We start from the raw sequence: 17,038 nt of genomic DNA, 5'->3' as shown, positions 1-17,038 counted from the left end.
ATACACCAGAATTCAAAGCAAAATCTATTCAATCAATTCAAAATTTATCAAGTCTACAATTTGATAACATTCCTATTCTTTCCCTTCTATCCATTTCTCTTAAGCAAGATCCCAACCTTTTAGATAAGGCGTCATCCAATCCACCCATCTTAATAATTGTTTGGTGTTTGTGCCAATGTCTTCCCACAGATCCTCAAATTGTCATGAAATACATCCACAAACATCTTTTTCATCCTCTACCTCTAACCAATTCTATAGATTGCAAGTCAGTACTTCTTCTATTTAGTCAATGTTTATCATATTTTGAGCCCACTTCGAGTCCTCCATTTACATCTGATGAGTTTGAGTTAGTTTTTTGTCTTGCATTTTGTCAAAGCAAACTTCATTTAAACTCATTATCAAATATCATATTGTACAAAATGTCGCCACTCATTGTCAACAGTTCTGCTGCACATTTATTATTCCGACGTATGCTTCCATATTGTTCTATGGAATCTAACAAAGGACGTAAAACGGCGTTAAAGTTCATTGAAGATATTCTTTCACATCACGTCGGGTTTTTATCGTGTATTTCTACATGGATATCATTACACCGTATGTTTTTTAATAAAACGAAATACGCGGAAAGTATTTCGTTTTTGTATTATACAACTAACCCATAGCTTATTGCGTTGCTGCATCAAATAATTTGTTGGTTGAGATGCATAAAAATGGCTTAATAACAACAAATATGAAATATTTGATAAAGCAATTAATGGTAATGAATAAGAAATTGTTGAAAGGGAAAATTAAACTGTCAGACGAAACAAGAAATTCATTGCCAAGAGCTCTATGGAGAGTGGAATTCCCGCCGCCAAAAAATGAAGTTCAAGTATGCAACGAAACATGCAAAAAGATTTTGTCGTCAATACAGTCGAAGAGGTCTCTGATGATACCGTTCTTGCTCTTTATCGTCGTTTTGTATATTGTTTATTTACTTGTTTAAATAATTGTTATTAGAATTTTTGATATAATTGTGAAATCATTTGAGTATGCGTATAACGAAATAATTTCATTAATACAATGGCCTTTAACCAAACAAAGAATAGTTTTAAATATGAAATTTGTTCAGTTATATTATGGACATGCTATGGCATAATACAATTTTATGGGCAAAATATTCAACCAATTGTTTTCTAATTTTTGTGATGAAGTATAGAGAACATGAACTGTTTGTAATAATATTGATTGTTTTGTTGAATTAACGAATTAAATTTATTAATGAACTATTGAGTGTCAATTGATTTTAAATAATATGCAATAATTCTAATGCTCTATTTTGAAATATCAAACAAAACATATATAATATCTTTAACAATACAATGAATTCCATTCCAAGTAGTAATATTACTATTTCTGTATAACCTTTTGAAGATACTTACATAAGTGCTGATTGAAACATTTGAAGTAATTCCAATTTTTATATATTATCATCAAATAAATCGCATCGGCATCACTTCCTTCCATTCCAATAAGTAATATCACCATTTCTTTATACATATATTACATTGTGGTGCGTCACTTCTTTACCATTCCAATGTGTAATATCACCATTTCTGTATACATATATTACATTGTGGTGCGTCACTTCTTTACCATTCCAATGTGTAATATCACCATTTCTGTATACATATATTACATTGTGGTGCGTCACTTCTTTACCATTCCAATGTGTAATATCACCATTTCTGTATACATATATTACATTGTGGTGCGTCACTTCTTTACCATTCCAATGTGTAATATCACCATTTCTGTATACATATATTACATTGTGGTGCGTCACTTCTTTACCATTCCAATGTGTAATATCACCATTTCTGTATACATATATTACATTGTGGTGCGTCACTTCTTTACCATTCCAATGTGTAATATCACCATTTCTGTATACATATATTACATTGTGGTGCGTCACTTCTTTACCATTCCAATGTGTAATATCACCATTTCTTTATACATATATTACTTTGTGGTGTGTCACTTCTTTTACATTTCCACAAAAAACAAAACTATTTCATATTCACATTTCATACATATTTTACTCATTTGTTCACAACTCATTTATTTACTCAACTTATTTCAGCTCTGTTTTTCCTCCGTCAGTGCGTGCAGCATTTGCGTTGCCTTCCTAAACTTCTCTATCATTGCCTGCTCCTGCTCGTTCATCAGCACGTCCTTAATTCTCTTATCCCTCAGATACGAGTTCAGGAAGTACACGAAGCCGAATATCTGCGCGTTTCCCGAGATCGCAATTGCGAGCGCAATCATTTCGTCGTTAAAGATCGACAACTTACGGAGTGCCCTCAATGCAATTTTCAAGTTATAACTTATTCGGTGCGTGTTTTTGATATATTGTAACTCGATTGATGACTCGCCAATGATCGCTTGTCGATGTGCATCTGCTTCATTCGCAACTTCGGAATGTGATTGACAATAACTTGATAATATCTTCGGAATTCGCTCTGTTTTAACTTTCGATTGGAATGAAAACGCAATGTCAATTTGATCTACAAAGTTAATGAAGAAACTTCGCTGTAATACAACTTGGTTCTCTTTCATAAGGTTTAAAGATTCGATTCGTTTCGATGCCGTTTCAATAAGACGTGTATATGATGCTAATGGTGAAAATATGTCTTCGTAATTGTAGATAAATTCATAGGGATATTCATCTATTAATGATGGAATGATCTTACGCTTAGTTATGATCTCAATTAATGTGGATAAATGTGTCCGACGATGATTGGTTTCATTACTCACAACAAATAATGCGGTGGAAAGACGCTCGGATAATATGGATAATGTACGGCGGTTTTCAGTGGTGTTGGAAAGAATACGTGAACAATCAGAGAGAACTTCAATCGATATCTTCTGACGTGTTAAGGGAGTCATAAAGAGGGAACAATTGGTGGTCATGATGGACTGAAGCTCTTCTGGTGTGTTATAATCGGAGTTGTTAAGATCTATAAGATTTAATAAATCAACCATTTCTTCATATGGTTGCATGGGCTTAAGTTGAACATTATCTAATGTGGAATCACGTGGAAGAACTCGAAGAAGTATTGCAACTGTATCATTAGCTTCTTTTGGTTCATCAATTCCATTTAATATACCACTTAAGACATTTTGATTATCAGGCCCAACATACTCTTGAAAATGTCGAACACCACGTATAAGTAATGTTAAATCTCGTGGTGTAATAAGTGTAAATCGACCTGCAATATCAATCGCATCGGATAAACCGTCGGAGACCGTTTTCTTAAGAATTAATGCATCAAATAACGGTTTGAAGTCGATCGAATTCGATTGAATTATGTCTTTGATGCGGTTTTTGAATGGGTTATCCATCGGACAGCAACAAAGAAGATATTGTGCAGCATCTTTCATAAGAATTGGATCTTGAGCATCAATGTATGATGTAATATATCGACAAATAAATGTTTCAACTATAATGATATATTTGAATTCATCATATGTTGGATCAAGTTCAAGAAGTGCTGTAACAAGACGACGAGCTGACGTTGGAAGTAATGGAATTCCACTTATCATTCTTTGAACAATCTTTTGACAAAATTGTGCAACTTGATTCCAATATTGATAACGCTCTAAACGATTATCTCTTTTAACATATTTTAATGCGCGATCTTCTGCATATGAAAAAAACCTTGTGATAGCAGGATTAATAGAATTTAAGAAAAACATTCCGGGATTTGTTGAGACAAAATAACTAAATACAATATCTTTCAGAAATGCATGAGGCCTACCAAAACGATGCCCATGTAAAAAGAAATGTAATTTAAAAAGATTTGAAATATAATTAATTGCATTCATTTGATCATCTTCTGTAAGAAAATAAAGAAACATAGATGGAAATGTTGAAAAACAAAAGAAACAAATATCATCTTCTGTCATTTGAAATATCACATTTTCATCTTTAATGCTTTTGATTGGTTCTGTTCTTAACATCATAAAATAAGTGATCTGAGCTAACACTTCCGGATTATTAACAAGGAAGTTTATCATGTTTCCAAATCTATCTTTATGATTAGGTCTTGAAAATAATCGTAAAGATGAAGCTATAGTTAATGGTTTAAACTCACGAAGTGGAAGTGTTAATTGTTCGATAGTAAAACATTTATCTATCTGGGTTAAATAATATATTCTTGAAAGTAACCATAATATTTTAATTAAATATTTTCCATTTTCTTGCATTTCAGTAGCAGCTTTTGAGTTTACTGAAAGGAGTGGTACAATGGTACTCTTTTCTTCGTTGAACATCCGGCAGAACTCATCGAAATTCTCCCGAAAGTCTTTTGTCATTTGAAATCGATTATTTTTAACGGTTTGTTTATGAAGAAGGAGGATCGGCAAACGCTAGAGCCTCAAACAAAGGTATCAAAGTACACCATAATTTCTCTTTTAGGCCAAGGTGGATTTGGTGATGTGTATCAAGTAAAAGATGAAAATGGAAAGAAATTTGCTATGAAAACAGAAAACATTAATGCTCCTAAAAAAGCTCTTGAACGGGAAATTGAAATAATTTCTTCTTTAAAACCAGGAAGCTTTCCTAAAGTTTATGATTCTGGTCAATATCAAGATTTCGAATATTTTGTAATGGACCAATACGGTCCATCTGTTTCCCAAATTAGGAAAAATCATTTCGGCTCATTAATTTCCAGACATGTATATTTAATTGCATATGAAATGCTCAAAATTATCCAAAGTTTACATGAACAAGGTTATGTTCATTGTGATATTAAACCAAGTAATTTTCTTATTAACAACAGCCAAGAACATCCACTCATTCTTATTGACTTTGGAATTACAAAACCATATATTGATTTTAATACACATGAACTTCTTGAGCCAAAAGATGGACATTTTTCAGGGACACGAAAGTATGCATCTATAAACGCTCTTAGTGAGAAAGATGTTGGTCGATGTGATGATTTAATTTGTTGGTTTTATTCAGTTGTTGAACTTAGTCACAAACTTCCATGGCGAAACCTTCATGGAAACAACGAAATTTTGGAAGCTAAAATCAATTGTCCAATTGAGCAACTTACCAATAAGCTATCGGCTAATTTCAGAAAAATCTTCGAGTATATAAGTTCGCTTCAGTTTAAAGACGAGCCGAACTATGAACGAATCTTCTCGTTGATTAATAACGACATGTTTATGTTCTCATTTAATCGAAATAACTTTAGTTGGGAATACTTCTATAAGACAGAAACAGAAGAAATGAATAAAAACCAAGAAACGCAAGAAAATCTCGAACCGGAAATAGTTTCTGTTGAAGAAGAAGAAAATAATGAAAAAACTGAGTCAGAAAATACAAATAAAGGAAAAGGAGGATGCTGCGGAATATATTAGAAAAATCATACAAATATTACATAAAATTGTTTCTTAATAAATTTAGATTACTAAACTTTAAGATATTTTTGTTTTGGAATTTATTTTGATGCGAACTTTTAATTTTCACATGACATGTCATAAATACGTTACCTCAACATTTTTGGAGGGAAAATTAAATGGCGAATAAAAAAAGGAATCAAACAATTCAACAGAAACATTATATTGTTCTAACAAGCCAAAGTAATGAACCATTTGGATTTGGTTCTGCTGCACCAGCACGACCAGCTCCAAATTTTCAAAATATTCCTGGACCAGGGAAATATTCACCACAACAAAACAACACCCATATTTACTCAAATAGAGGGTATGGAACTGGGTTTACTTCAAATGTTTCTCGAAGACTTGAATTTGCAAAAGGAAATAAAAATCCTTCACCTGATTCATATAGTCCAAATGTTAAAAGCCACAAAATCCAACCAAAGATAGGAACAATTCCTAGGGGGCATCGAGTTTCATGTTATGCAAATGAAAAAGAAACAGCAATGACGCCTGGTCCCGGATCATACAATCTCCCTGAGCTACAACGACCAAATGTTCCTTCTTTCCACCGACCTGAAAGAAAGAAGACATATCTTCCATCAATTAATGGTAAATCACAAAGTTACTTTGATGGCAGAAACCTGATCCTTTCCTTTGATGGTTCATAATCATTTACGTAAATTTGTTTGTATTTTTATTATTATTATTCATATTTCAAATATAATTTAATTATTCTTAAAATTATTTTAAATTTGAAAAATCTGAAAGGCACCCATTGCTCAAATCATAAAAGCTCCTTTTTTCCTTTTGCTCAAGTTAGCAAAGTTTTTTAATTGGTCTGGCGGACATTTGATGTGAAAAGTGTTAATAGGGGAATACATGGAAAAAGAAGAAGAATTTGATTTAATTCTTCTATCACTTTATCAAGCAAAAACACCTGAAAAAATTCAAGAACTTATCAATAAAAATGTTCCTATGTTATTAAAATCAATAAATGCAAAATCACCGACAGAACAGAAAAAGGTTGTAAAAGCAGTTAATGATTTTATAGTATTTATAAAAGGTCACACGTCTGTTCAACTGCCACTAAATGAACTTGTTGATCTTATGGACTCAAAAATTATTTTACAAAAAAATATCACAGCTATTTTTTTAAAAATTGGAATAGAAAGAGCCCCAACAAATCAATTAGTTCCAGTTCTTATAAACTTAATGAACAAATTTCCAAATATTCCTACATCTATTCAACAAATGATTTTTTCTTTATATCTTAAAAATAATTCGAACATTGACTCAAATGTATTTATGTACGCCATTCAAAAGAACCAAAGTTATCTTCTAAATATGAGTGATGCTGATTTAAAATCCATGGTTCCATTTGTTAAAAATCATTATTCCTGTTTTTCAAATAATGCAAATCTTTTCTTATTCTTTGCTCTTAAGTTTGATGAAATTGACAATACAGATTTTTCCAAATTTAATTCCAAATCAATTATCAATGGAATCCTTCCAAATTTCGAAAACTTCAAACCCGAAGAGCGTAACAGAGCCCTTCGAATACTCACATTTATATCCGAACAATTTCCAATCGATAAAATAATTCAAAATTTAAATTTAGAAAATGCTTATCCATGTCTTGAACATCAGCTCAACATTTCACCCCCAGGTGTTATACAGCCATTTCTACGACAGATTTCACAATCAATTCTTACTTCAATTAATCATTTCATACCAAGTTCACGTAACATGAATATTATGGAAACATATTTATCATGTTTAAGGACTCTTTTAAAGAAGTGCTATTTATCCTATTCAAAGGATTATTCATTTTTCAAATCTATTTTTAAAAACCACAAAATTTCAAATGAACAGAAAAATTCAATACTTTACTTATTCTCTTCCTTTATCGTTCCGTCAGATTCGTTATTAAAATTTTTAGAAAATCAAGCATATGATGGGGAATCAATTGCATTAACATTAATGAGACAAATTTATACATTTGATGAGCCAAAAACGAAAGTTATAGCATGTACTTTAATGACAGATCAAAATTTTTCTGATGAGTGTCGACAAATTCTTCATCCATATTCATTTTCATATACAAATGGGTTTAGATATACTATAATGAATGATAAAGCTGAGCCACCATTAATCTCATCATTATTTGATGTCATTATATCTGATAAACAATTTTTTAATTTCTTTTTGCAATCTTCAAACACACGTAATGTATCAACTCTTTTTAATTTTGCTTGCATTTGTACGCCGGCGTATCCACTTCCTTATGATTTCATAGTAAAATGTTTAAGATCTTGTCCTAATTCAGCTCAAGAAATCTCTCAATTTTTAGTATATATCTCAGAAAATTTACCCATAGATAATACTTTTGATCCTCATAATTTCATTGATTATATTATTACTGAATCAGATCCTTCTATTGTTGATTCTATTTCGAAGTTTTTATCGTGGTCAAAATGTTCAATTAACGTCGAAGAAATCGCATCAAAGTTAAACGGTCACTGCAAAGTTGCGTTTCTATCGTACTTCACCGATCAATTTGATGAAGCATTTGGCTTATTAACAACTTCTGGGAGATCAAATCTAGGGAAGAATTGTTTGATGGCCATGGCTAAACGTGGTATCCTTAATGAAACACATTTTAATAAATTATATCCTATTATATCAAATGATTCAATTGGGATTGAAATATTATCAGAAATAGCATCAACAAATGAAGAGTTATGTAAAAGATTAACGCAAAAGTTATTTGAACCACCATTTTTAACAAGTGAACGAATTGAAATCATAGTTATTGCTGCAAGGAAACTTACGAAAATTGTTTCAGAAGATTTTATCATGGATTTAATAGATACGGGAATGAAATCAGAAAAATCACGAAGGAATTCATCGATATTTTTATTATATTTAATTAATACACTTCAAAAAGAACCAAAACGTTTATGGTTTGTAACTCGAACATTATTATTTTGTAGTAGTTCAGAAAATGGAATTGTTCGAATTGTAGGAGAAATTGGATTAAACATTTTATATCTTAAATCAGATCATAAAACAGAAATAGAGTCAGCAATTCTTGGTAAAAATAAGCCAGAAAATGAAACAGTTCAATATTTAACAGGACAACCACGATCACAATTTGTAATGAACTTACTTAAAATGTCCAAAGACGTCAAATCATTTATTAATTTATTGTTAATATTAATTGAACCGGAATATTTAATCTTTAATGGAATTGATATTCCAACACCGAAAGTTGAAAACATTGAAACATATTCATCCAAATTTTATTATTATTCATTTTCACCAAATGAAACGACATCCAAAAACTTTCGAACATTATGGAAATATTCGACAGATGGCGGAAAGAAATTAATAATTTCTGATATAATTAATGTCATTGATTATGAACAAAATGAATGGGAAATCCAACAACAAAACATTAATTGTATATATGATATAATAACACGGATTACTAATGAACAATTAAATATATATTTTGAAAAGTTATCTATAATTGTCATAAAGATTATCTTTTCACCCGTCGAAGAAATTAGTTTATTAGGAGTTAAATTACTTGATAAAATATTCCAAAAATTTGATAAAAAAATTATAAATAATAATTTACAACATTTAATATTAGATATTATTAATCAATTATTTGACACACGAAAATTATCATTAGTTAAATTATCGATTAAATGGACAAATGAATTTCTTCCGATATTAACAGATATTAATGATATTTTAGTTTTATTTAATTCATTATTTAATGGGTTATCATTAAATATTAATATTAATGATATGATTACATCAGATATATGGAATGTTTATACGAATTTAGTGTTTAAATGTGTTGATATTAATTTAAAAGAATTCTTTAACATGGTAATTAAATTAATGAATACAATGATCATTTTGGACTCACAACGATTTGCGATATTTTATGCTTATGATACATTAATTCGATCTACGAAACGAATGTTAATTTGTGATGAAATCGAAGGATTAATCCCAAAGATATTTACATATATTAAAATCGAGAAAAATGAAAACATCATTAAATTAATATCAAATATAATTACACATTCTATTAATTGTATATATTATGTCAAAGAAGAAATTTATGAATATGATTCATTAATATTCGACTTATATTTTAATGAAGAAAAATTCGAAATTGTCGGATTAATCCTTAAACAAATTAATAGTAATAATTGTTTAAGGTCAACAATGTCACCATTAATATTATTTGCAAGTTGTTCCGATGATAATATAAAAGAATATAAAATATTACTTAGAGATGATATCCCTATAACAATAGAAATTAATTCATCACCAAATAAATTCATTGACTTTTGTTTCAAATATGGAATTGAAGCACAAAAAAATATATTTCGTTCAATCGGTTGTAAATGTTTATTAAAAATTGTGGAAAATCTTAAAGAAGATATATTACGCACAATGAAACAATTATTTGATAAAGTTATTCCTTTAATTGATGGAAGACTTTATCCGTATAAAGAGAACTTAATTGATGTAATTACTTTAATGATTCCTTTAATCGATGACTTAAATGAAAATGATTTCGTTCCAATAATAGAAAAACAATTAATGAGACAAAAAAGTGTTTTTAGAGCTGCTGCTTTTAATTGTATTGTAGAAATTAATAAGAAATTTAACATAAACAAAGAGAACTTAATAAACGCAATGATAGACGCTGTAAACAATGGTAACTTCATCGCAATTAAGGCGTCGTTTAATTGCGTAAAAATAATATCCGATAATGATTTGTTCCAGTCGTACGTCAACGCGTGCTACAGAAGATTGGAAAACATCGAGTGCGAAAACTTGGACGAATTGTGCAAAATGATTCTGATGTTGCCTGCCCACAAAACGCCAAAGTTTGATATGGAGAAACTGAAGAATTACGCAAATATGAATAACCCAATGCCAAATGTAAAGAAATTATTTGATACGCTGAAGTAAAAATATATTAAAATGTTACTGAATATGTTGTATGTTTATGTTCGATGAAGGGATTTCATGATGTGGAACATCGAATTGTCGCAAATTTGTTTGGTGTTAATTGAATTTGCTGTGTATTTATGTTAGAATTCGATATTTGTTGTGTCAATCAATGAATTTGCTTTGTATTTATGTTAGAATTCAATATTTGTTGTGTCAATCAATGAATTTGCTTTGTATTTATGTTAGAATTCAATATTTGTTGTGTCAATCAATGAATTTGCTATGTGTTTCATTCCCCAAAAAGTGCTGTCATTTTCAAGGTTTTTCTGTTACTCATGTTTAAAGAAACATCGTGTTACTCGCTAAAGCATGTTTATCATGGAAATATTGAAAAAGTCGATTATGTCAAGGCATATCTTGATTTTTCTGATGATTATAAATCTGAATATTGTCGACAACTTTGCATCAACATCTCAAAAGGTTATGCAAGAACAGAAATGCGATATATAGAAGGTATTCCAAATGTATTGCTTACAGATTATTTTAGTCCCTATGATCCTACAGTTGGTTCTTTCTTTACGGACACAGTAGTCACTCTTGACCTTAGTGGAACATCGTATTTAGTTTTAGAATTGGAAAGTAGCGGGAGATCAAATGTTACCTTAAAGTCAAGTAATACCAATGTTTCAGCGTCTATTCATTATGGCAGATTCGAATCATTTTTGAGAATCATCTTCACTTTAATACATTTGTTTCACCACTCGATAGTAGCCGTAGTATTTTCGGTGAATTTTACGCAAATAATTTTATCACATCAATGAAAAAGCATTTTGATAATGCACAAATCCATGCAACAAATAGAATATATACAACAAGACATTAGAATATCACTTTTTATGATAATGATACTATTGGTCTTGATGTATTATTACCAACAGATGTTCAACCAATGGTTTCTCCATATGTATATTTCCCAACAAACATTACAATGATTCTTCCAGATAACGTAACACATCCAAAGTCATTGACATTGTATTTGGAAGACTACGGATTTTTATATCTTCATCTGCTAGGTCCAAGTTACTTCGATTTTAGATTCTTCGAATATAGACAATATGAAAGAAATGCTACACTCGGTTTTAATTTTGTAGTTAATTGGGAAAACGTGGAAAACTTCAATTTAGATATTCGAGTTTCAGACGAAAATAAACAGTTTATAGACCTGAGCGGAATACCTCAAAGTGTTAACTATACAATTGGAAATGACGAATTGTTCAATTTGGACCCAGGCACAATTGAAAGTGGCGGAATCAAAATAAGTAGCGTGAAATCTTTTGCTATAATTGCATTCATAATGATATTTATAACATTTCTGATTTAATAAACTCAGGTGTTCAGTTTTTTTTCATATATTTGAATCATCAATTAATTATTATAAGTTATAATTTGTATTTTTTCATTATATATTTGAAAACTTTTATTATAACAATAGATGACTTTACATATTAAATTTAAATTATTTATTATTGAAATAATAAATCTACACATGACGTGTCTTTGCTAAAACAAGAAACTGTAAAATACAGAAATGTTTATTTGCATATTTGCCGATATAAACATTTAGCAAATATAAAAATTTTTGTGATGAATATTTAAGCTCCCCCCAAAATTCTTCAATTATTTTCTCTTTCATAGCTATATCCAGTATTATCTTGTTTTTGCTTGCTGTTTTAAATGAACAAAATTAACAGATTAAATAACTATTACTTTATATATTTCATGAAACATAACTCAATTTCGATCCCATGACATAAAATTGAAAACTTTACGATTATTCAAAATATTATATGAGTATTCACATTTCCAATTTTGAGAACTCAGTTCCGAGTTTTAAACGGGCACTAATTCGTTATGGAAGATGTTGTTTTCCAGAACAGAGTGCCAACATTTTGGTGTGACAAAAAGTCGCCAATCGGTAAACCAATCTCAATTTTAAATAAATCTGGCATTGTATTTGTTCCTGCGAAAACTCCACTTCCAGAAGAAATAAATCAACTCTTTCCAGATAGCAAACGTTGGACAGTTTCAAGACTGCTTGATAACAACATCTTCAAAACAGAAAATATCCTAAATTCGGTGATTTATGCAATAACTTTATCGAATAATGAGTTTATTCCAAATGAGGAATGGAGCAATAGATCTATTGAGCATTATTTGATTCCTGGCTGGGGAGGTCGACTTGCTAATACATCTAAGTTCAACGAAATTGTTAATTCAATAATTCGTCGTTCTAATAATGTTTGTATTGTTGTTTGCTGCAAGGATGGTATTAACCAAACATGTCTGGCTATTTGCACATATCTTATTCAAGAATGTTTTATGAAAGCTGAATCAGCATATAATCTTTTTATCGAGAAACGCGAATTAAAACCCTATAGCAAATTTGTCATTGACCGCCTTAAGCGCTTAGATCCCAGTTTCAATGTCAAACCCGGTATTCGGCCACCAATCAATAATGATGAAATATCAGATTTAAAAATATACTTAGATTACATCCCAAATCTCGAAAAGTATGGTGCACACATTGTTCATAATGACAACCCTCTTGAATCAAGATTATTAGAATTCATTCATAATTCAGTAGGACCTGGATTTTCTCAAACTGCATATCTTCCCAATCCCATATGTGATTTTTGGGATAATTCACATCTTGATTTAATTGAAAAGCATGCTTTTCGTTGTACCTTTACTCCGGAAGGCTCATTTTTTTATGTTGTTGCATTTACAAATGACACATTATACTTAATTCATGATATTCATATGATATGGAAGGTATCGATAGATATAGCTACACCACTTCCGCTTGTTTGTAGTGGCGTATGTATCCATCGTAGCCAAACAGTCGGCATCATGTTAACCGACGTGCATCAAATCGGCGATCAACGGTTTGACGATACAGATCTTGACGACCGTTTAACCGCTTTATGGGAAGGAGTTTTACCGAAAATTAACATTAATAATAATGCGAGCATAGACATTAAATTTTTATTCCGACCTGTTGCACGTATGAATAATGCCACACGTTTGTTAAATGAAGTCAAACATATGTATGAAACTAATGGGTTTCGATGTGATGGAATATCATTTATTCAACGCACATTTCCACCAGGGAAATCATTATTTGTACCAGTTTTCCCATCGATGAAATTGTATTTTGCGTTAAATGCAAAGAATATTGCAATTTTATACGCGCGAACGAATGATAACGCGAGATATGTTCCGTTTAAATATTACGAATTTAACGAAAGATATGGCGCACTTGATCGAAAGGTCGTAAGGTTTAAGGTAAAAAATGGGTTTTTAGAACCTGTGGTGATGTATCATAAGGAGCATCCCGACTGCATAGGCTATTGTGAAGCAATGATGAAGTTTGAAAAAGGAAATTTCGAGCTCGAAAATATAACAGAAAAGTGCCAGGAGATAGCAAAGATAAAGGCAGAGCAGGCAAAGAACAAGAAGAAAGAAAAGAAATTAGTTAATAAATCATGAGTATAAAGGTATTAATTGTTGGTATATGAATGTTAAGTCATTTGATTATAAGCAGCTATAATCCAATAAGAAAAACTAAATAAATTTCTTGCTGCCTTTAAGCATATTATATAATTGATGACTTTAATTTGAAATTTCATATTTTTTATTCTCGATCTATTATCTTCATTTAAGGCAAACTTTCGATTTTGTTAATTGCAATAGAAAACGAGAGCAAAATTTGATATTAATTTGTATTTTAATAAAAATTTTTATTAACAGACTGTTATAAACATTTATTCATTTTCTTCTTCGAAAGGTAAAATTTTCATTTGATTAGGAAACAGATCATCATCAGAGAACTCCTTATCATCGTTTATCATGAAATCCACTATAGCTATTTGCTTCTTGTTTACATCATTTAATTGTTTTTCGACATCTTCTTCAGTTAAAAGGTCAAATTCTTCGCTTTTAACGTAATTATCCTTGTTATACTTTATTAACATATTTGTGGGAATACTACAAAATGATCTTAATCGTTCTGCAGAAGTCCATTTATGTAATGAATTTTTACAAATTGTATAAATCGTTGGCTGTAAAGGATGAAAAACAATATTTAAAACAGGTTCACTTAACCCAAAAAATGTATGCGTTGTCATTCCTGTCATAACCTCACAAGCTATAAATGATTGTGATGAATAACTTTTAGAAGAAAGAAACATATATTCATCTTTAAGATCAAAAGCAGCCACTGAATATTTAAGTCGAAGTACTTTATCTACAATTGTATAACATGTGACTTTAGATTCAATACTAACTAACCTTGCAATACCAGCTTTATCAAGACATAAGAAAAATCGATCATTATGCGATATAACAATTGAACTGATAGTGCGGCACTTTTCGGGTCCAAGATCGAACGATTGAATCTCATTGAAATTTAATGGATTGAATACTTTGATGATGTTTTCGGGCGTTGACGCGTAAATCTCACCCATTTTATTTGACCATGTTGCAGCAGTATATTCCCCTGCAATCTGAATCAGCCTTAACGTTTGTTGTTCAAGTAAATATAACGTATTATCTTCAAGAAGGATTAATATTAACGTAGAAACTTTGGGACTATATTGAACATATGCAATTGGACTGTCAAATTCATATAGAAATTCAACTGTTTTTCTTGTGATGGAATGAATGACAAATTTCCCACTTATGGAACCTGACGCAATAAAAAGAGTGTCTCTCGAAAATGAAAGAGATGATATATCGGTGGTGTCTCCATCAAAGTATCTTTTGCTTTCTAAGCATCTGGAATCACAAAGAAGAATTTTCCCAATAGAAAAACCAAACGCAAAAATATTACCATGAAAGCTTATACAAAACGCTGTAACGCGTTTGTCAAAGAGGCAGACTTGGGTTGGTGATAGATCAGGAAGTTTCTCGAATTTGTCTTCAAGTAAAGAACATAACATGATAATTTCACATAACATGTCAATAAAATTAAATTCTTTCATTTTAATATTTTAATACTGCTAACATTACTTGCACTCTTACAATTCAATGTATGAAACTTTGTCATGTCGAAGACTAAAGAGATAAACATTGTCTTATTCATGACACAAAATTTTAACAATGTTTCATGAAGCTAGGCACACTAGAACACTTTCTCTACTTACATTCATTACCTTATTTGTTGTTCTAAACTCGAACTATGGTGAACTATTTCGTTAAATTATTTATCAAATACTTCATAATTGCAACATATTTATCATTTTCCATGTTATTTCCTACTTTCTTTTTGGAGCATCAACTTACATAATCTTTTTACGGACATATTCCAAATTTTTCATCATTTTAATCAATATATTTTAGATTCCAGCAAAAAAGATTCAAAAAAATATAAAAAGAGTTTACAAATATCTGAACTAGATGAAAAATTTACAAAAAAACATGTAATTCATTTTCTCCTTATGAACAACAAAATCTATTGTTTGGCGTAAGAAATATATTTCAAATTTCAAACACACTAAAAATCGGAAAAGTCTGTGAAGTCATCGTCATCTGTATCAATTGATCCAAATTGAATCTGTACAACAAAATTATGTCTGGATCGCTTTGTATTTGAACTATGTGATCTTTTGTGTTGCGATGGCGTTGGCGACCTTGGCGGCGGTGGTTTTGGGAATTCTTTCGGCAATATATTAATTGTCTCGATTTCTGATTTCAGACTGTTAGACTCCTCTTCGGTCATCATTGACTCTGGAGTGTCCCAAACTCGCTCTGGCCAAAACAAAGGAGTCTTTTCTGGAAGCATTGTGCATTGATATCGATCACTTTTTTCTGTCTCTTCTTTGGTCATGACGACGTCAAACGACTCTGCAGCAAGGTCTCTAGCCTGTGCAGGGTGGTAGAAATCTTCTTCGATTCCTGATATGATTCGAGCTTCAAATAATTCAATCATTTGATGCTCTTTTACAAAGTTGAACTCTTCAAAAGGGACAAGTGGACTTGATTCTTGTGAAATTTGTGGTGATATAGGCTCTTTATTTTCGATCCAATCTGGAGTTTTGATTCGCTTGACTGGTGGCATCTGTATTTGGTATGGAAGAGGACTTGCGGTGATTAGGGAAGTACGAATAGGTTGTTTTTTTGGAGTTTTTGGGGAAGATTGAGATTTTTGTTGATTTTGATTTGATTTTTTTGTTTGATTATTCGGATGAGAAGCTACCTTTGGCTTTTCTTTTGGCTTCTGTAATTGTGTTGTAGGTTTTCCTTCTGATGAATTATTCAAATATTGTTGAATGTGAATTAAAAGATGTTTAAACATGTTTGTAGCACGCTCGTTTGTACAATTAAGCAACAAAGACGATGATTGAAGCTTTGATGTTATTATGTTTGATTTGGCTTGGTTCGGTTCTTTTTCCTTTTCCATAGACTAAATAAATTCAAATTTGAGGCAGATAACGCATATAACCGTTAACCGTTCCGAAGGCTAACTCCAGCTGAGGCAGGATTTGTGCAAGAGTCTTTGTGTGTTATGTGTTAGTGCGTACAAGTTAATTGGATTGCTTAGATGATGAAATGAATGAGT

General features: G+C 30.8%; 4 protein-coding genes across 4 annotated transcripts; 2 read left to right on the top strand and 2 right to left on the bottom strand.

Moving 5' to 3' along the window:
- Positions 1-2,121: 2,121 nt before the first annotated feature.
- GO595_003423 (uncharacterized protein) lies at positions 2,122-3,741 on the bottom strand (the record flags this gene model as incomplete). The annotated part of the gene is made up of 1 exon (XM_067916442.1): positions 2,122-3,741. The coding sequence occupies one exon, from the start codon at positions 3,739-3,741 to the stop codon at positions 2,122-2,124; it is 1,620 nt and encodes a 539-aa protein (XP_067777224.1).
- A 648-nt stretch (positions 3,742-4,389) lies between these two features.
- Positions 4,390-5,412, top strand: GO595_003422 (CK1 family protein kinase; the record flags this gene model as incomplete). The annotated part of the gene is made up of 1 exon (XM_067916441.1): positions 4,390-5,412. The coding sequence occupies one exon, from the start codon at positions 4,390-4,392 to the stop codon at positions 5,410-5,412; it is 1,023 nt and encodes a 340-aa protein (XP_067777223.1).
- Positions 5,413-12,330: 6,918 nt separating this feature from the next.
- GO595_003421 (DSPc domain containing protein) lies at positions 12,331-13,968 on the top strand (the record flags this gene model as incomplete). The annotated part of the gene is made up of 1 exon (XM_067916440.1): positions 12,331-13,968. The coding sequence occupies one exon, from the start codon at positions 12,331-12,333 to the stop codon at positions 13,966-13,968; it is 1,638 nt and encodes a 545-aa protein (XP_067777222.1).
- A 2,005-nt stretch (positions 13,969-15,973) lies between these two features.
- GO595_003420 (uncharacterized protein) lies at positions 15,974-16,879 on the bottom strand (the record flags this gene model as incomplete). The annotated part of the gene is made up of 1 exon (XM_067916439.1): positions 15,974-16,879. One exon carries the CDS (start codon positions 16,877-16,879, stop codon positions 15,974-15,976), a length of 906 nt encoding a protein of 301 aa, XP_067777221.1.
- Positions 16,880-17,038: the final 159 nt, after the last annotated feature.

Source organism: Histomonas meleagridis (assembly GCF_020186115.1).
Source record: "Histomonas meleagridis strain 2922-C6/04-10x chromosome Unknown contig_20, whole genome shotgun sequence".
NCBI lineage: Eukaryota > Parabasalia > Tritrichomonadida > Dientamoebidae > Histomonas > Histomonas meleagridis.
The sequence above is the reverse complement of the archived record's forward strand: the minus strand, read 5'-3'. Positions and strand labels throughout refer to the sequence as shown.